Below are 21,186 nucleotides of genomic sequence, written 5' to 3' on the forward strand. Positions count from 1 at the left end.
GATATTACAAAGAAAACTGGTCAGTGATGCAGTCGCTCACGACCCAGGACGCGATCTAAACGACTGCTCTGAACTAGCAACCGGGAAACTGTGACCCCAGAAGAGAGCTTCTTCTGGCCAGCCCCTATCTATATACTGGGCATGACCTTAGGATGGTAATGAATACCTGCTGGCCAGCTTGGGTCAGCTGTTCAGGCTGTATGCTTTCCTGGTTCCTCTAGGGAATTAACTCTATCCTAGCTCAAACCAAGACATCACTACTATTTTTTATACATTGCTTTGTCTCAGCGATGGCAACAGACTTGCCCATTTCTCCTCTGCACACCTGGTTTAGGGCATTTTCATTTCAGACACTTTAGGAATAGCATAACGTTTCACATCTGAAAGAACCCATAGATAAGTTACAAAACATTTTAAACTTGTTACAAAACAAGTTTATCTAAAATGATATTTATCACTATTTCATGTCTGCAAAAAATTTATCTATAGACAAGTAACTCATTAGCAATATGAGAAAAAAATCCAAATAACACACAAAGCGTTTAATCCAACCAGAAACCTCTTTAAAACATGTTTTTAAAGAAATTGTCACTTCTGCAAATGGATTTTTGAGACAAGCCACTGCACTGTAAGAGCTCACAATTTCAGAGAAAAGCCACCAGACACGGGTTCTTGTGTAAATACAAGAACAGACTCAGTAATACAGCAAGTGTTCCGACTTGTCTCTTCAGATGAACTTTGTCAAATATATATAACTGGGGAAATAAAAAAAAATTACCTGTCTGATTAAGTAAATTAGCTGATCCTTCCAAATTAGACCATCCTTCATTGTCATATCCAAATCTAAAAGGCCAGATCATAGCAGAGAAGTCTCTTTTTGGAATCTCAAAAAAATAAATGGAAAAAAAAGTCAAGAAAAATTAGATTTTTATATATTACACCTTTGCAGTCAACAACATCAGATACATGGTGCCATAAAAGACATATATCCAAAAAGAGATATTGTAATCAATAAATTTTCCTAAAAAAACTGTCAGGATTATGAAAAACTTCATGAAAAGGTAATGGGGTGAAGCTGGAACACAAAAAGTTCCACTTAAATGTAAGAAAAAAGTATTTCACTGTGAGGGTGAGGGAGCCCTGGCACAGGCTGCCCAGAGGGGTTGTGAAGCTTCCTTCCTTGGAGGTCTTCAAGACCCACCTGGACATGTTCCTATGCAACCTTATCTACGTGAACCTGCTCTGCAGGGGGGCTGGACTAGATGATCTCTAAATGTCCCTTCCAACCCCTTCCAGGTCGGTCTTGAAGACCTCCAAAGAAGGAGATTCCACACCATCTCTGGGCAGCCTGTGCCAGGGCTCCGTCACTTGAACAGTAAAATAGGGTTTTTTTATGTTTAAATGGAATTTTTTGTGTCCTGTTGCTAGCTACAATAGAAAAAAGGGATGTCCCAACCTCCTGACATCCACTCTTTAGATATTTTTAAATAATAATATCCCCCCCCCCAGTCTCCTCTTTTCTAAACAGTCCCAGTTCCTGCAGCCTTTCCTCGTATGAAAGATTACACATGAAAAGCAAGTTTCAAAGTACCACTCCTAAATTGCCACCAAGAGAAAAAGTCTAATTCATAACTGAAACCAACTGCATAAAAAAATTTATATTAATAACCCATTAAATCATCAGATGGAGACATGCTAATTTATATCTGATCAAAAACAGCTCTAATTTTGAATTAAAATCACAAAATAGGCAAGAAATGCACTTGGACAACTTATAAGCAATCTAAATGAGAAAATTTGTGAGCATTAAATATTGCAATATTTATTTTTTTGCCATATATAAAACGGGAATCTTCCCATTTTTATCCAATCTATAACTAGTCCGTGTCTAATCAAAGTCAACCAGTTTTTCAGGGAGACTCAGTTCAGAGTTATGCATATAAATACCGAAATATAGAATTCCTTCAGGTGGAAGGAACCTCAAAAAGTTATCTGTTCAAACTTCTCTGATTTAAGATCAAGCTGCTAACAACATCATGCAGTCAAGTTTTGAATACAATTCAAATAAACACACTTGTAAAAGTAACATTCAAATTGAATATGAGGCAAACATCTCTCCATTTATCAGAACACTTTTTCATTCACAGCAGCACTATAACTCTCCAAAAACCCAGTCAGTTCCTGTATTCAACATTAATTTCTCCATTAATTTTGTTGAATACTTGGATATTTCTTCAACAGCAATCAACACATCTAAGTTCTTACACACGCATTTTACTGTATATTTGAAAGTTACTATTTTCACAAATGCATTACTCACCCATTGGCCCAACTTCCTCTGATAAGTTTTATAACGTAGACCTAATCCCAGCAAACCAATACCAACAAACAGCCACAATACTTGAAACAGAAAAACACAGAAAAGTTGTTTTTTTTAAAAAAAGGAGAAAAAAAATTATTGCAATTAAACAGAACTAGATACACTGTCATTCTAAGATGTGCTATTCATAGATCGTGAAATGCACATACTTAGATTTCCACAGATCCCAGTAGTATCACAATTACAAAGTAGTATATTTAAGAATATTTATATGTGTGCAGATCCACTTGCATTGCCCAAAACACAACAGGCTGAGCAGATGCAGTATAAAAAACTCTTTGGAATATTTATGTAAAAATTGTATCTACTGAAGAATTCTTTATAGGAAATAAACAAGGGCACCATTTAAACCTTGCAGTGTCATCCTCTCTGTGCTCCAGATTTATAGTATACCATTTCTATTTTGTTCTGTGTAAGAAAATGTAGTTTACTTCATAAGCCTTTAGATGCCAGAAAGGTATGATCCCTGCCAGACCTCCAGAGCAGTTCTTTGTTTGACACTTTCTTGGAAAGGCATCGTGGCTTCACAAAATGCAAATTCAGAGCTTTCCCATTGGATCTGTAGCCTTCCAAATAACCACAGTGGACACTTCAGAGCTCTCAGGGTTTGGCACATTGTACTTTGATAATTAAATCCCTCTGCAGTTATTTCATTTACACAATGGCATATGCTATCTACAATGATTTCAGTAGTTCCAGTTTATTCTTTCATCAAATCTTTAAATGGATATGTAATTATTTTTATACAAGTTTTCTGAAACAATTTTATGTAACATTTCAATAAATTTTATCATGGATGATGTCAGAATTAAGGACATGCTGTTGAAAGCAAATGCCAAGTGATTTCATACTCTGTAAGATGCAAAGGTGCTTAAAGGAGAAGCATGATGAGGAAGTACAAAAGTTACTGTTGTAATGTCGCAAAATCATCTCAGCAAGGGCTATGCTTTGCAACTGATGGTAGTTTGAAGTATTTCCTCACTCTTGTTAAATGTTTCTGAGGAGTAATACTCAAACCACTTGTATCAGTGCTCATGTTGCCTCTATCACCAACTCTCAGGAGCCGCATTCTTCTGGCCTCTGAGTATATAACAGGGTAAAAGCCTTCATAAGGATTTTTAAAACAGCCCTGAAAAGTGGCAAGGCACCAAGCGTCTTTGTTCTACAGAGAGGCAAAACAAGGTACACAAATGATAAGTAGTTTGATCCAAAGTCACAAAGGAAGAAAAGATTTGAACCTTCAGCATCCTGATCATGGTAGGGTTAGCATGTCCTAATAGCTAGAAATTTCTTTTATTTGCTAAATTTCATAACATTGACAGGTTTTTTGCCTTAAAAATGGTAAGCTAACAATGGAAACAAACCTGAAGCTCAAATGATTGTAGAGAGCGAGCTGAAAACATCATTTGGATGGATTCCAGAGGTTTAAAAGCCAAAAGGTGTTAAAACCTCACACATTTCGGTTTCCCTTCAAGACCCATGGAAAAAAGCAGACCTCATCTGAAAAGCTGGGATCCCTAGGCATAGTTCACAGGCAGGAGATTACAAAGGTTTACTAAGGATAGGCTTAGTCTGGATGTGCAGCAAGGCATCAGGATCTTATAGTGATGTCAGGCACAATAGGCTTTGGAAGACTGTCTCTTCATGTGGGCAGGGTGTCACATTATCTAGCACCTTCTGGGCTCGCCCAGTCCCATCCCACTGCCAGACAGCTCACACAGCCCTATCAAGTACATCACACTGAACTGCTTAAAAATCAGCATACCGAATGAGAAATTATACTTCTGTAGTTTAATATAATTTTTACTCTTTTTGAGTAGTGGCTTGTGGTTGCTTTTCACTTCATAGAGCTAAGATCTTTCATGGGTCCTGTTAGAAAGTCTCTCACAAAATTTAACATCATAAATCCTGTAAAAATTCCTATCTGTTGTATAAATACGTAATAAATGCCAAGGTCTAGAGAGGTCTCATCCTCAACTGCCAAAATAAAATCAGAAATGATGCAAAACCCATTTTCACTTTTTTCCCCATTTTTTCTTTTTTTTAAGTCTATTTAACACATCCCATGATGAATAGCCTCTCTCTCAGCCGTAATCATAGTGAATCACCTCCTCCAGTAGGATATGAAGTATATATTGAACTAGGGCACTACCAACTACAACTCTGGTTCTAAAACTCTGGTTTAAAACATCTGAACAAAACATTCCACTGTGTTATTCTTTTTCCTCAGACAGTATTCCTATACTCATGGAAGAAAGGAAGTAAAATGATACTTACATAGTTTAATATAGTTTTTACTCTTTTTGAATAACAGCTTTTGGTTGCTCTTCACTTCAAAGATAGCGCTAAGGTCTTTCTTGGGTCCTGTTAGAAAGCCTGCCCCAACACATAGCATTATAAACCCTGTAAAAATATAGGTTGTTAGGGTTTTTTTCATAGAGCTTTAACATATTAAACATTGTTCATCAATGCACCATTTATAAACTCCTAGCTGCTGTGTTATATTCAACCTTACAGCTCCAACAACGACAATTCAAAGCACAAACACAGATCAATGCTATAGCTATTGTAGTAATGAAGGCAGTATTAGATTTATTGATAGAGAAGATCCCACATATCATTGTCACAGTATTTACCTCAACTATGCCTGTAGTACTTCAAAAATTTTTAATTTACATTGTTGTTGACATGAGCATTGCTTTGGACAAAATGAGTTAGTGACATTAAACATGTCACTATTTCAAATGATATTACAAAATAGTAATATTGCAACAAGAATTCAAAGCTTAAAAAGTATTTACTCAAGTTAAAATTATATTGTTTGGGGCTGCTTAGATTTAATATACCTGAAACAGCCTTATTAACCTGCTTTGTGCTGATGGCTGAAGAGCAGACCTAATAGTAAAAATATCTAGCAAAAGCCCCCTCCAAATTATGAACTCTGGACTGCAATAAGATCCAAAATACAAATTTGGGTGTTTCAGGCTGAGCACAAGGCAACTTACAGCTGTTCTTGCTCTTCCCTTGCAAACCAGCAGCCTTAGGCTCATGATATCATCAGATAAGCTGTGTGGTCTGCAGCTTATTTAAGGCTGCATTGGGTGCTAACCAAGCAATCCTCAGAACCTGTCTATTATTCACTATGGAAATACAGAGGTATTTTTAACTCTGCTGGTACTACGTGGTCTCACTACAATACATTTTATCAGGTTTCTTTTGTTAGTGAAATATCTATTTAAAGCCAAGTTTTCTCTTCCTCCATTCATGTATCATTTGGGAGAACAATAAAACAAAAAACACTTTAATATTTTCATTTGGGGCAAAGTAGCAAATCTTTCAACAGAACTTTCCACCTTTGTGTATCCTAAAACCAACTTCCATAGAACCTCAAGCCAGCACTCTCAGGCAAAGACTGATTTGCCATACAGTTTCAAGGTACTAGGTCAAAAAGGTTAGTAACATGCTAGATAATTATGCTAAAATGCTTCCAGGCTCCTATTGACAGCTACAACCCTCTTGTCAGCCCATGCTTTCAAACTTTACTGGAATTAGCCTGGACAAGAGCAATTAAGTTACACCTACATTTTACATAAAATAACAGCTTGATGTAAAAATACACTGTTGATTGTAGATGACTTGAAAATGAACTGCTCTGTAACCAAGATGCAATTAACACATTTTTATACAGGAACTACAAAAGCAATTGCTTAACAGCTTGTTCTAAAACATTGGAAGCAGATTGAAGCACGCTGGGAGGCCACTTAAACATGGCAGCATCTTGTATTCTTGTGCTTCAGAGCCAATAGAGGCAGTTGTACTTTTTAAGAACAGACAACTAAAAACTATTTCACTGTGAGGGTGAGGGAGCCCTGGCACAGGCTGCCCAGAGGGGTTGTGGAGTCTCCTTCCTTGGAGGTCTTCAAGATCCGCCTGGACGTGTTCCTATGCGACCTGATCTAGGTGACCCTGCTTCTGCAGGAGTGTTGGACTAGATGATCTCTAAAGGTCCTTTCCAACCCTACCATTCTATGATTCTATGACTAATAGTACAAGCACTTTTACCATCTCTTATGAGCTAAAGGGCCTACAAATTGGGTAAGAGTTCTGATGGAGAAGATATATTTCCTTAATATGTTTGTAGAATAGTTAATTAACTACAGAAGTTATGTTCTTTTTCAGAGTCATAGCTGAAGATAAAATTGCACTTACTCAATATTTTCTTATTGCCTTTACTTATTACATTAGTTGCAGTGCAAACCAGGAAGCTGAGTCTAGCACAATGAAGGAGTGGGCACACACAAAACCTTTGTCAAAGGGAGACTGATTCAAAGCCATTGAAGTTAATGGAAGACCAGGAATAGAACCCTTCAGCATTACATTACGTCACAGTGAAGCAGTACGTAAGTTTTGAATATAATGATCTTACTTTCATAGTCACTTTTCGTGGTGCAGTTCCCTACCCAAACTGCAGCAAGAGAAAGGCAGGATATTGGACAGGAGGAGAAAGCAAGAAATAGCACTTGCACCTGAAAGAAACCAGAAGAAAACAAGCAGTTTGCCAGAAGAAAGTCAAGCTGTAATGGTAGAAATGCAGCAAAAAATACACAATCTCATGGTATAGTTGGCAAATCTTTGATACCCAATCGGGTGGCAACAAAAAGACAGCAATTGGCTTCTCAGATGCAATATAATCTCATATAGTGCTGTCAGCTGACATGTGTTCAGTTCACAGTTTTCATTTTACTAAAGAGAAAGTTAGGGCCATTTCTATCCAGTGACCATGCCAGGTGAATCAATCACCTGTATTTCAGCCTATATTTCAAAGGAAGTGACAGAAAGGGATTTTATATAACAGCTTTTCTTTTATCAAAGCATTACTTGATAAAGTATTTGACACTCTTCAACCATGTACTTTCTTCATATAACTTCAGAAAATAAAGTTAATTTAACTGAGATAACCGTTTCTACAGACTCCCAGAGTGATTTCTGAACTGCAATAAATGTAACACAACTTTCTTCAAAACATAAATTGAAACCCTGCATGTGATTGCTGTAATATATGAAACATATATTGGAGTGACAGAAAGTGGCTGCAAATCCATTTGTGAAATCTAAAACCACCGGAGCAACAAGTCCAGCACAGCATCCATCAGTCCTTTTCAAACAAAACATAGTACCCTATGTGGATACTTTTTGTGGTTATTTTAAAATGTGCCACACTTAGCGCAGAGAATGTTTGGCATTGTTTAAATATAATACATGAAATACACTATTGAAATGCATTCGTACCTATTAAGAAAATAATTCTAGAGACAAAACCAGAAAGGACTGGTTTCATTTCCATCTCCCTTCAGCAAGGGACCCTTTTGCTAAAACTTTTATATTTGCTCACCTCATTTTTTCCTCATAGGCAAACACCTGACAATCTCTTTTCAACCCCTCTGTTCACATGCTTCTGACACTGCAGGCATTCCTCCAAACATTCCTCCAAACGTGTTGATGTGTCCACACAGCATAAGGTAGAGCCACATGGAAATGAAGCTCAGGTCTCAAAAGCAGACTAATTAAATCAGCAGGATGCTGCACTTTTCTCCTCAGAGCAGGGCTAACTACTGCACTGAATTATGTTACAGCCCCGGCAACACAGACTTCATAAACTCCTGAGTTTCCAGAAACCACATTGTCACTGAGGTACTGCTGTCTTAGGTAGGTAGCATAAAGCTGCATTCACACCCTGGACTGCAGCCATATTTTTAGGATGAATGATTAACAGGTCTCTTTCTCAGCTGTGAACTGAGTTATCAGGCTTTTTTTCACTTTGTCACCTTTCCTCAGCTGAATTCCATTTTCTGACCACATTTTAAACTATTTCTAACAGTAAAGAAACAAATGGATTATTTTTTTCATGTCTCCCTATTTTTCTCATAGAAATCAAACCACAGCTGAGTATTTGGAAAGATTATTTATACACTAGACATATTTTAAACATCTGGATGAGGCTAAAGTGTACTTGCATTTGTTCAAAGACATAAATGTACCTAGAAGAAGATGGGAGCTTTCTCTAGCGTAAATTCCTCCAGGTACAAATTTATAAGCTGTACACCATACACAGAAGAATAATTCAAAAACATAGGCAAACATGGCTGTACTCATGGCTTTCCCAGGATGCAGGCAGCTAACAAAGTGTCCAGTCAGTTGAGGCCACACACACATAGTAAACACAGCAAGAATGTTGCCTGCAACAGCAGCACTCCAAGTGTGTAAATAAAGGAGACCAGCTGATGATGCTACACCTGTGAAGGGACAGAAAAGAAAAGTCACAGCCAGGTATATTATCTGCCACCTCCTTTTTAACATTTTGTCTAGGTAAAAAAGAAAGTCTGAGAAATCAAACTGCTTTGCAGCCAGAGGGATGAGTAAAGGGAACAAGATAACATTTACAAATATCTAAAGGGTGGATGTCAGGAGGTTGGGACATCCCTTTTTTCTATAGTAGCTAGCAACAGGACAAGGGGTAATGGGATGAAGCTGGAACACAAAAAGTTCCACTTAAATATAAGAAAAAACTATTTCACTGTGAGGGTGATGGAGCCCTGGCACAGGCTGCCCAGAGGGGTTGTGGAGTCTCCTTCCTTGGAGGTCTTCAAGACCTGCCTGGACATGTTCCTATGCAACCTGATCTAGGTGAATCTTCTTCTGCACAGGGGGTGGACTAGATGATCTCTAAAGGTCCCTTCTAACCCCTACCATTCTGTGATTCTATGATAACACAAACAAAAGTTCTGCTCAAGTTTGGCACCTACCTACAAGAAACCAGGTAAGATTGGTGACAGAAGACCAGCTCCAAAATGACAGCATCAGCCCATGAGCCAGGCCCAACAGAACTGTACCTCTAATACAATAAGGAAAAAGAAATTATACATTAATATAATCTTAGAAACATGTGGTGTTAAAAAGGAAACTTCTGGACATGCAGATAAGGATGCTTGGTTGATGTTTTATAATCCTTTACACTTTAAACAAAGCTCAATTTGAGAACAAAATATCTTTATTTCACACCCTGCTACATCATCTCCCTTTTACTGCATAAAAAACCATCAAGTTGAAAATAATGGCAGTTTATTATGATGTGTAAGTGAGCTATGTTGAACAGCAGAAACACTCCACTGAAATATTGAGTACAAAAGGCAAAAAGAACATAGAGAAAATAATAGAGAGGAATCCACCACAAAAAAAGAAGTGCTTTCTTCACAGCAAACAGAAAATCCTACAGCGTCTAACACTGCTATCAATCTTGGGTAGCTCTTGTATATACTAATTCCAAAGTATTAACTACCTCACTTGCTGCTACATGTAGTTGACTGAATCTGGTCTCTTCCTAGATTTTGGAACCCAGGTGAGCAACACACAGCATTAAGACTAAACTCTTACTAACCAAAATGTCTACAGAGGTATACCTTTTAATATTGCACAGTTTACTTGTTTTATGTGCATGTATCTCTGACGTACACTATTTCCTACCACCTCCTCTCTGAAGTCAACTGCTAGATCCATTTGCTATGTATTAGAGATGCATTTCATTTGTAAGTCCTTGAACTTCAGTCCTAATTAAATTTTTTCTTTGCAATGTGTCAAATCAAGTTTTTTATTACTGAAACTAAAAAAATCATTTTTATTAGAAAATCATAGGATTTATTGCTATAGACACAGTGCTCAGAGGTATCTGAAAGCAAGAATGAACCTACATGTCATCTGTGTGAAGTGCCTGTACCTATTTTATTCTGCATGAGTTCTAATACCATTGTCTGACTCAGTTTGCATATGTCATCCACTACAGCGCTGCCTTTTGACCATTGTTTTGTTAAAACAATAATGATAACAAAAACTCACTTACCCATAGGGATTAGGATCTGGACCCGTCTGTGGATGTCCACTTACTGCCCATCTAGAAATTAATGAGACTTCCCCAAATATCCACAGGGTGAGGAACATGAGGCTGCCAAAAGCAATCCCTGACAAAAGCCAATGAGGGTGGGAAACAGCCTGTCTAACTGCATTACTGGTTTTGTTTGCTTCTTGTTTCCTCTTGTCTGTATCTAGAATATGAATAGAAATATGGCTGAGGAAACTGTCCAATTCTATTAGAAAGAGTTACTGAGAAAAAGAAATGGCAAAGATTACAAATTAACAGAATAAATTACTGTCTCAAACACAAAAGCTAACTTATCTGATTATTCATGGAAAGAGAAAAGATCTCTAATAACATTCCTAGGTCTGTCAGGAAAAGCTACTCACCTTAAGTGTACAAAAATGGCAGCCTGTCTATACCATCATCCTTCACACTACTGGAATTTAAATAACTAAAATGGCTCTGAAAATAGGCAGAAAATTTGTTAGAATTTAGATCCCCTTAGAATTAGATTCTGTTCTCTGAAACTCTAAACTCTGATAAGAACAAAACCTGACACTTCCAAAGCAGCCAGAAATAAACTCCCTTCCCTCTCCTTTTTTCCGTGCACTTTAGATCCTCTCTCATCTAAGGACAAAGCAGTGCCTTTAATCGCATAGAAATTGTTTTGTTACCTAGGAAGAAGCCAGATTCCCTTCCTCGTCTCCTGCAGTAGATTTTCATTCTAAATTATTATGAAAGCTCAAGCTTAATTTGTATAATGTATTGTAAGTCTAAAAACAATACACATGATGCCAATTTATACCCACTTACACATAGATAAGGTCTTACCTTTCAATTAACTCATTCAGGTTATACTGAGAAGGCAGCAGCTTCTGAGGATTTAACATGAGCTGCCCTAACTAACCAACTGAACCTTGCTGTCCTCTTTGGCAATGCCACCTCCACAGTTTTCAAGTGTACTCAGCCTATGCCAGCCCCCACTGCCACGCACTCTGTCCACATTCTCAAAGAACTATGACAAACTTTGATCAGGACTTGTCCAGTTTTCCAGTTCTTCTTGTTTATTTTGCCACATTGACTGTTCCCTGACTTTGTCCTGCCTTCTCTTCTATGTCAAATAACATGCACTGGCACACAAACTCAGAGAGCAGACTGAATTAACAAAAGAGGAGAAATACCCCAGATGTTTTGTGTTTGAATGAGGATGACCCATTCTGGTTTTATGGTCTAGGTTATGTCTTTGTTTGCTTTATTACCACACTACTGATACTGCAACTAGTCAGTAGGTCCAATAGCAACTTATTACAGCTTATATGAATCGTGATACCAATTCTGCTGTATTATGGGCAGATGGAAGTACCCCGTGGTTTCTAAAGTCTGTAGTGCTCATGAATCAAGTCTAAAACCAGACTGCACCAAGGAAAAAACCCAAAAGAATCAAAATGCAGTGACACACGGATAGGTATACCTTAGGATGTTTCCATAACTGCCACCTTTGCTGCAATATGCTTACCTGAATAAATTCGCTCCACTGCTGCTATAAAACCAACTGTCAATATGGCAGTATTGGCAGCTCGTGAGCTCCAGACTGGGTTTAGTGATGTATACCAGATGCGAAGGACAAGGAGCATTATCTTGCCTAGCATGAAGCCCCATATCCTGAGGAACCTAAAGGAAGCATTTTTTTTAAATGGTGATGCATTTAAGAATGAAAAGATCATCTTAACTTCTTGAAAATAATAATAAAAAAAGAAAATGCTTTTCAATATAAAGAAATGTCAGTTACAATCCCATCAGCACAAGAAAATACCTTTGTAAACTGTTTCCTGACCACCACGTTACTGTTTGAACCAGCAGTGAGGCGGAGAGACCTGCGGCCAAGATGAATAGCCTAATTGAAGCATTTGGTGCCTGGTATGATGCTAAGCTTCCTACGAACAAACACACACATAAGCAGGTTGTTTTAATGGGCAATAACAAGGATTTCCTGTGCATTAACTTAATCTTGTCTATAATTTGGGTGGCTACACAAAAATACAAAGGACACCACATATTTTGAAGCAAACCAGAGAAATGTAGGTATGGATAGAAACTAGGTATATGTGTCACATAGCAATTACCATTTCCAGAAAAACAAAATAACATGAAACAAGACTGCAGTGGTTGCTTTCATTTAAGTACTTATGGTCATTGATTCCATAAATAAGATGTGTGCATAAATATCTAAGCATATAGCTATTCCTGAACACTGCATTTAGAGCGTTATGGCTTTTGGGTTATGTTGTTATGTATGGTAACTGCTCCTTTCTAAAAAGGATACGGCTTTTGGCACAACATACTTAGATACCTCTAAAGCCATAAAACTGTACTGTGGCAAACTCCAGATCCTTTTTATAAAGGAGCAGTCCCCATAGGTTGCACAAGGATTAGTAGGCAATTGCTTTAGTGAGGGTGAACAAGGCTCTCTCTGGCCTCATATTTGGTCTGAGTGGTGGTCATTAGCAGCCTGTGTCATCTTGTTCCTGAAAGCTGTTGCTCTCCCAGTCACTGAAAGAGAATGTGCACACACATTTCTGCCCTTTCTCAGGGCAAGGCAGCCACATCTTTATTGGCAGTTTTAAACTCTAGTTTTAAACTCTGCTAGCAGGTTTCAAATTCAGGTGACTATGGGTCACAGATTCCTGTAGCTTCAGTCAGCTTGGCAAGTGGTGGCCCAGGACCATCAGAAAAAGCAACATCATTTTGCTGTCAGCCATTTACTAAGTGACTGTGAGTCAAACTTGAAGACACATTAAGCAACAAAGGCCAGAAATGGAACTGCTAATTCTGGCAATGCATGCTAGGAATCCTCCAACAGCCTATTTGCTCATTCTGCTCCGAGTAAAAAAATGCAAAGCTTAGAGCAAAGATGGTAAAATCAAGATGTGGCAATGATGTACTTCTATGGATTTTACAGAGGTTTCATGTACACTGCACACAGACTTCTGTTGCTAAATTATGCTGAAATATGCAACTCTGACTCTTCAAATCTTTCATCACTTGTGCTAGCCTGATTAAGGCAAGTGTGGGTTTGCCTACTTGGACTAGACACACCTTTTGCTGTTGAGCAAGAACACACAAAACATAAACACATCTATTCACACACACACATTTACTGTGTGTTGTTTGAAGACAGATTCAGACACTACAACAAGGATGGGCCTCATTGGTTGGGGATTTTTTGTTAATAGAACACAAAATCAAGCAGCATGAAAGGATACATGAAATCAAAAGTTTCAGAGAAAAAAGGCTTCCTGAAAAGGCAAAAAGAAAGATGATGAATAAGGTTAGAGCCTTTTCCATCAAAAATGAAAAACCCCAACCACCTAAATATTCTGGTTTTGGCTAAGCATGAAGAATTGCCAGACTTTTGATTGTGAAATTGAAGACTGAGTATGTGCAGTGGAATGGGGTGGAGCATGCATGGGGTAGATTGTTCTGCCACAGTTTGTTCAACAAGCCCCAGAGGAAGGCTGTGGCCTTTCTGAGAAGGAAAAAAGATTAAAAAGAGAAAGAAGAAAGAAGTGTCTAGGTATGAAGAAGGACAGAAAGCAGGAAGAATTGAGGAATAGGATAAACAGTAGCAAGGTGTGATAAGATAGAAATAATTTAAAGACAGAATGAAGTGATAGGAACGAAGTAAAAAGATACATGTGGAAAGTCTAAAGCCCAGGACTGCCTGTGCAAGGGCATCCAGATAACTTGAAAGCTAGCAGCAGGGAGGCGAGTAGAGAGCATCATTAGCTGCCAAACTCCTTGCTGGAGACAAACAATGAGGAACATGCTCTTACATCATCCCCAAATGCTGATGCTCACTGTAGCGTAACAAGTAAGGAGAACACAAAGTACAGTAGAGTTGGGAAAGAATACAGGGTAGACTTGCCAAGAGGTGGACAAGAGTCTGCACAAGAGCGTTTGGGAGATGAAAAAAGCAGCAGAATGTAGTCTCTGAGGGAGCAGATCATGCTCAGGCAGGAACAAAGAGGTCATGTCTGCCTACAGCAATGCTCAGGTTAGTCCAGGTCGAAGACGTGGACAGCTTCAGGCTCCCCACACTCCAAGTCCTTCTATGACCACCTACATTAACACACACTTTCCCCAGATTACTACTGAAGGTGCTAGCTTTTTGTTTGTAGTTAGTACCTTCAGGAGATTGTAACACAGATGAAGGAAACAAGCATAAACCAACAGACTTTGCACACCTTTACATAGGTCTGGCACTGTTTTTTACTTAGCAGAACAAAGTTGCACATATTTAAGCCATTTCCATCTCTTTTGGTAACGTGAACTAGTAAACACAGCAAGATGATCTGAAGGACTAATCTTAAATAAACATGACACATTTTGTTATACTCTGATATCTGAAGGAAGGCAGGGTGCACTTAGAAATGTGTACACTCATTACTAGTTTCTAAATTATCAGGTCATATAGAAAGCAACATACCAAGTACTGCCACAGGAAGCTGAAGTGGAAGATTCAACTCACTGAAAAGCTTATTAAAAACCAAAGCAAACCACCAAAAGAATAAAAAACATGGTAGGATGAGTATGATAAAAGGAGTGAAAAAGAAAAGAACATGGTAAAACTAGTCTTCATCCAAATTGATGATGCCAGTAGAGTTCAGTTCTAGTATTAAAAACAAGAATTCCTTAAAAAAAAATCCAGGGAAAGTAAATAAGATGATTCAGTTCTTTCTTCTAACAGTAAAAGAAGAAAAGAAAAGATAATTCCCTGATTATCATCTTATACTGCTACATAAGGAGTCAGGAATTATTGCTTCTGAAACACGTGACTTGCCAGCAGTATTTTCACCTCTATGCTGGAATGAAATCCTTGTCTCCTCTGAGTTCATTCAGGTATTGCAAACTATCCTGAATGTGCCTGCAGCTGCCAAACCTTCTCCCAATAAACTTTCATAAAATCATCAGAGCCAAGACTTGTACCAGTTAGCTGGAGACCAAAGAGGGAATCCCAGAAAGCCTTGGTCTCAAGAGGAGCATGTGGGATGGACAGTGAGGCAGCTTTCACTTGAATTTAAGATCAAACTTTCTTCTGTGCAACTGACAACACCAGAACCATCTCATATTTAGTATGAGTCTATAATCCCATCAATATGCTGCAGGCATATATTTATTTTTAAACTAATTTCTTAAAAGAAAAAAAAACTATCTCAGAAACTAAGTTCACCAAAAGGGGTGTTTCTCTCACAGCAGGTTACTTTTATAACAGCCCCAAGTTGTTCTGTAATGTCTCGTCCCTACCCATTCTCACAGAGCTAGTATACAAAATCCAGCTGCTCTGCCAACTTCTGCGCAATATGAAAAACGTTTTTCCTACTGGGTATGACCTGTAGCAGTTTAAAAGTTTCTAGAGACAAAAGTAAAATGGGATTTGTCTTTAATTATGCACCACTGGTCTAAAAACCAACACAATAGATGTAAACAATATTATTTTGACCAGATCTAAAAGCTTCAGAGAAAAAGTAAAGCAAGAGTTTGGGAGATCAAGAACTTCTTATTCCTGTCTCTTTTCAGAACCATCTGGATTTTGAGGCAGTTTGGAATGTTTACTCTTATACCTTGATACGAAAACGGAACCTACAACTCACTACGGTGCATACTTACCAATCGTAATCAGTCTCAGGAAGGCTAGGATGTACTTATTGTTAGCCAACCTCCAAAAGGGGCCAATTATCAAGAATATTGGTGAAAAGAAGGCAAGAGCAAAAACTTCTAGACCCGTGAGTGCCAGTGTCTGAAGGGGGAAGTAGTAGATCATCGGTGGCAGTGCATGGTAAAGAGACCAAGAAATATAGCCTATAAAAAGGAGGAAAAGAACCACCATCATATATTTTCAACAGCATGCTTTCTTGGAGATGACTTTAAAATACATCATTTTATTCTCCCAAATATAGAATGTCAAATGTAATTCAAAGTAGCTCAAGTAACAACAGCCACTTTCTATGAAGAAATATTTGCTACTTCAAGTTAAGTAAACACATTATCCCAGGAAATAGAATGATGAGAAGAAAACAGCTCTTCCCCCACTCAGGCAGTAGTTCCTACTTTGATCTTCAGTGAAGGAGTGTTCAATCTAGGAAAGAGTTAGCCTTCAGAGGGAACAATGTTGGCTGAATAAGAAGCCCGCCCACAGTCTCCGGAGGCCTCAAAAACAGAGACAAATGACTAGAGGAAAGGTGTACAGCGCTCTCCTCTGAAGACACCGTACGCAGGGACTCTGGCTCCTGTCTCGCAGGAGCCGCACCAAGCAGCCGAGCCGCTGCCCCTCGGGTAGCGGGGTCTCATAGCCCCCGCAGGGCTAGGGCTTGCTGAGGGCAGCTCGGCACGGCTCGGCACCGGCCCCGCAGACACCTGCACGCACGCTTTGCGGAGAGCACACAGCAACCCACAGGCTGATCCAAAAGGCGTTGCGCCGCTACAAGGGGAGAAATTAAATTCAAAAGAACCCCATAGAGGAACACTCATCAACGAGCATTATTTCCTCATTTGCAGGTAGGGAGTTTTCCACCGGCAACGCCTCCCCATAACCAGCAAGCCCCCCGACAGCCCGGGGCTAGAGACCCCGGCGCTGCCTCGCCGCCGTTAACTGCCTCGCGGCCGCTCACAGCCCCCCGCCCCGTCGGGCGGCACCGCTGCCACCTACCCAGGAGAGTCTCCGAGAGAACGGCTTTCCACAGCGCGACCATGGCCCCGCGACGCTGCGCAGCCCGGATCAGCTGGGTTAGGCGAGGGCTTCGACCCTGTCGCACGGAGCCGAGCGCGGAGTGAGCGGCGGGGCGCGGCGCTGCCGCCCGTCCCGCCTCACGGAGCCCGCCCGGCACGCGGCCGCCGCCGAGCGGCCGCCACAGGGCCCCCTGGCGGAGCAGCGGCGGCTCCGCGCCCTGAGGGAGCGGCGGGGCCAGGCGCGGCCCGGCCCGAGGCCGAGAAGGGAGCCCCGGGGATGAGGGACCCCTCCAGTCTTCGCCATCCCATTCTGCCGTCGCGGACAGAAATGGTGGCTCCTGTCAACTTCTGTCTGCTGAGGAGTGAGTTTCCCTTTCAGTCCTACGCCTCGGCTGGAGAGGGGGAGGAGCGCGCCGCTTTCCAGAGCTCGAGGGGCGGCTGCGGAGCTCCAGCGGGGCCCCGCGGACCCGCCGGCGGGGTGGTCACAGAGGTGCTGACGGTGGCAAAGCCCATGCCGAGGTGGCACTGAGGCCGGAGAGGATGGCGGGGTGTGAGTAGAGGTATTCAGTTAAACTATGGGCCCCAGCCTGGATGGCCGGAGTCTATTCTTCAGCGCCCTGTGACACAGAACGGTGAGCAGTCCTCAGCCCTTTACTGCCGCGATACCAAAGGATAGCCACACCACAATAAACACAGGATAGACTATCCTGTGTTGTCCACTGGATAGTCACACCAGGGTGTAGCAAAGCAGAAGCAAAGATTGTGATCTTCACAGGCTGATGAGGAAAAGAGGAACTGATTCGTTTGCTAGTCAAATAAATACATGGTTGATTGACTGTTGTTACCAGTCCGGAGAGGTGAGTGGAGTATTCAGATTGGTGCTGTGCTCATCCAAATGAAATGCGCTTTGCTTCACAGCAGACTAAGGACTTCTGTTAATCAATCCTGTCTGCAGAAAGCACCAAAAATCCCACAGTTATTTTGCTGAGATTCCTAGGTTGAGGCCTAAGCTACTCTGTCAATTTTAAAAGAAATCCGGAGCTATATGAACCCAGCCATGATCACAGCTGCCAAGATCTGGCAAAAGGATTACATAAGCAAAATGTAAATTTTATAATTTCATTTTTTACATGAAAAGTAAATTTGTAGCTCGGGACTAAGAACTAAAAAGCCCTTTTGCTGTTGGAATACATCCTCTGCTTAAGTTTTATTTATCTTTGTATGGTACCCTATGAAACTGAGAGCTATATTTTCTCATTTCTGTTGAAACTGCTATCCCATTCTAAAAAAACCTTATGATATGCATTTTCCTTCCCTCGTGCCTGTGAATCTCCAAATCCATAGGAGTAAACCATAAACTCCTGACACTTTTTAAATATGACCTATTGCTAGCAATAAATTCCTGTCAAAACATTTTGGAGGGCAGAGTACCAAGGAAAAGTTTGTGTCAGTAGTCTAACAATCAAGTAATTAATTTACCTGGCAGTATAATGGGGTTTGGCTAGCTACAGAAACTGTTGAATTTTGGTTGGTTTTTTTTAGAAACATGTATTTTTCAAATGTCCACAAAAGAATTGAAGTATTTTCATCAAAAAGTGAACCTCTCTAGGGGAGAAAAAATGAGACTTGTAGGTCTAATGACCTTCTTTCTCTTTTCTCCAAGTTTCCAAAGGCATCTTTTATTTTCTTCATTTAAGAAAAGCCACCCCAGAATAGTCACCAAGTTCACTTATTTTTGGTTTAGGATTATGCAAGTGATGACACCATTTCGTATTGCTGTGGTGTGACACATATGGAACTTGTAAGATGAGATCCTTAGCCAGAGTAAACCCAGAACATGGCTACATAGGAAGTGCATGAGGCTCATAAGGATGTGCTCAGCCAGTTAAGTATCTGAAACAATTTTGCAGCACTTTTTGTAATTACAGAATCTTGCATTGTGGTTCAGAGGTGGGAAGACTAGACATGACTGGAATCATGAGCCTGGCATGCTTGTGTGGCTTCCATAACGCAAGAATGTACTTCCTGACAAACTTAGCCATTGTATTCTGGGTACTCTCCCTGAGATTCTTAGTAACTACTAAGTTTGGCTTCAAATACAGCAGTTACATCCTGGTTCTCTCCATAGAGTTGACACATAGGTAAGCATCAGAGCAGAAGAGGAGGGAGTTTTCAGGTGTAATGTGCTTTGAAGTGAAAACAGACACATCATAAATACAAAAGTCAACGCTTACAAGGTGCTTCATTTTTCATATATGTATAGGAATGCCTGTTGCTACTTTTTTCTTTTTATTCTTGGAATGCCACACATGTAGCTGAAAAAAAAAATAAAGCAATAGCATTGGATCTAGATAAAAATACAGTGATGGTAAACCAGTAAACCAAGGTGGCATGCTACAGTAGGAGTTTACACTCACAGAAAAAAAGAGCATCTTCATTTTAGAACAGTAGTTAATACATCCTTAATCTAAAGCAGACATTAAAAAATATCATAATTTAATAGAAAATAAATTACAGCCCTCAGTTGTATTGGTACTGACAGGGATAAACGTGACTGTAAAAACCTATTCAGGTTCAAACTATATTACAAGCATGTTTTGAACCCAAAGGCAACACATGGAATTTAAAAGAACTGTCAGACACCTGGGAGGAGTTGTCCTTGCATATTGCCGAGCAGAACGGTCTCAACTAAGAAGCAGAAGAGTGCTGGAGAAATAGTGGAAGAAAGTGCTGAAGTACAAACACAAATGAGGATTGAGAAAAAGACTCTGGAAAAAAGCTGTGCTCATTGAGTTTACAGTTAGGCACCTGCCACAGTGCTAGTGGAAACACTAAGACTTGCAGGTCATTAGATTCCATTTGCACAACAGTGTAAAGCTTCTTAGTCATTGCCTTTACAGGTCTTGTACAAAACTCTGTATGCGTATTCCTACTTTACATTAATTTGGTTTTCATTTTCTCAAGGTTATAGTATGTTAGCAACAAAATACTGTTCATTTGATACACCTGGGCTGAAGACTAACCTCATCTCTTGTAAATTAGCTCTAAAACACAGGACCGATGAATATGCTTCTGTTACTCCAGGTCTTTATTTCTCAGGAAATTTTTAAGCAATTAACAATCTTTGTGATTTTCTAATGATCAAAGAAACCATTTTTATCACACTTGGTAAACAGTTTCTTCCTCTGCCACGTGCTGCATACATACATGATAAATATATGCACTGGGAAAACATTGCCTTTGGTGAATGGGTTGAACCTCAGATCCTGGCAACTCTGCAGCATTTTCTAAAAGGTTCTTCAGCCAAGCAGGCAGTGCCTGTAAACCTGCCTTGATTTTTATGAAGTCTCAGTTCCTTGACCTCTTTCTAGTCTGACAATAGAAAATTCTTCAGCCAAGGATTCAATTAATTCCTCTTTGGTTGTTTTATTTTTGGAATCTCATGGGTTGGTTTTATTTGGATTTTTTTTATGTGTAAGGTTGGGTTTGTCCTGGGAGGGGCACGGATCTTTCTGTTGGTTTGTGTTTGCTATTCTGAAGTACTAACATTTATTGGTTTCTATCAACTTCTCTCCATTTTCATATCTCCAAAGTACTTTCAGGTAAATTTTAAGAACAAAGAGTGTTTGAGGAAGCATATTCAGTTGTGATAACTGACTTTCCGTTTAAAGTTATTTTTTTAAAAGTCTAACCTTTTTTTAATAGACACTTTCACACGGGAAAATGCAAAAATCCAAGCAACAATTGTCCCTAAGCACACGTGTCTCAGGAGCAAATTGTAATTTCAGTGCTCTTCTTTCATTTTATGACCAGTTTAAGCTGAACCTACTGAGAAATAATTTGTTATTAGGGACTTGCCTCACACAGGATTTTATTGTATATTGTAGTTTCCAAATAGCATGTAGCCAGCACCTATTAAGGCATTTCAAGGATACCTCTTAGATCAACAGAAGGTACAGGTACACTTTAAAGACTGTTTGGTTTAGGACATCACTCTTCCCAATTGGCTGGCAAGAGTGACAGCATATTCTGAGGAAGGGGGCTTCAAGCAGCTACGGCTTCTGGAAGCTGAAAGGAAAATGAACTATGTCATGTTTATTATGAAATAGATGTGCCAAGGTCATTCCTCCAAGAGGAGGAAGCATAATGGTGATCTCATAAGCTATTCATT

General features: G+C 39.7%; 1 protein-coding gene across 1 annotated transcript in view; it reads right to left on the bottom strand.

Moving 5' to 3' along the window:
* The window catches only part of CWH43 (cell wall biogenesis 43 C-terminal homolog), a 30,969-nt gene extending 13,904 nt beyond the window's left edge, over window positions 1-17,065 (bottom strand). Inside the window, exons 1-10 of the mRNA XM_061992540.1 lie at window positions 16,996-17,065; window positions 15,957-16,148; window positions 12,103-12,223; window positions 11,806-11,960; window positions 10,275-10,476; window positions 9,184-9,272; window positions 8,419-8,673; window positions 4,658-4,783; window positions 2,321-2,400; window positions 779-884 (exon numbers count right to left, since the gene is read on the bottom strand). Of these exons, the coding sequence (XP_061848524.1) occupies window positions 779-884; window positions 2,321-2,400; window positions 4,658-4,783; window positions 8,419-8,673; window positions 9,184-9,272; window positions 10,275-10,476; window positions 11,806-11,960; window positions 12,103-12,223; window positions 15,957-16,148; window positions 16,996-17,038 (1,369 nt within the window). The 5' untranslated portion in view covers window positions 17,039-17,065. The remainder of the gene's footprint in view (window positions 1-778; window positions 885-2,320; window positions 2,401-4,657; window positions 4,784-8,418; window positions 8,674-9,183; window positions 9,273-10,274; window positions 10,477-11,805; window positions 11,961-12,102; window positions 12,224-15,956; window positions 16,149-16,995) is intronic.
* Window positions 17,066-21,186: the final 4,121 nt, after the last annotated feature.

Source organism: Colius striatus, chromosome 3 (genome assembly GCF_028858725.1).
Source record: "Colius striatus isolate bColStr4 chromosome 3, bColStr4.1.hap1, whole genome shotgun sequence".
NCBI classification, from domain to species: Eukaryota; Metazoa; Chordata; class Aves; order Coliiformes; family Coliidae; genus Colius; species Colius striatus.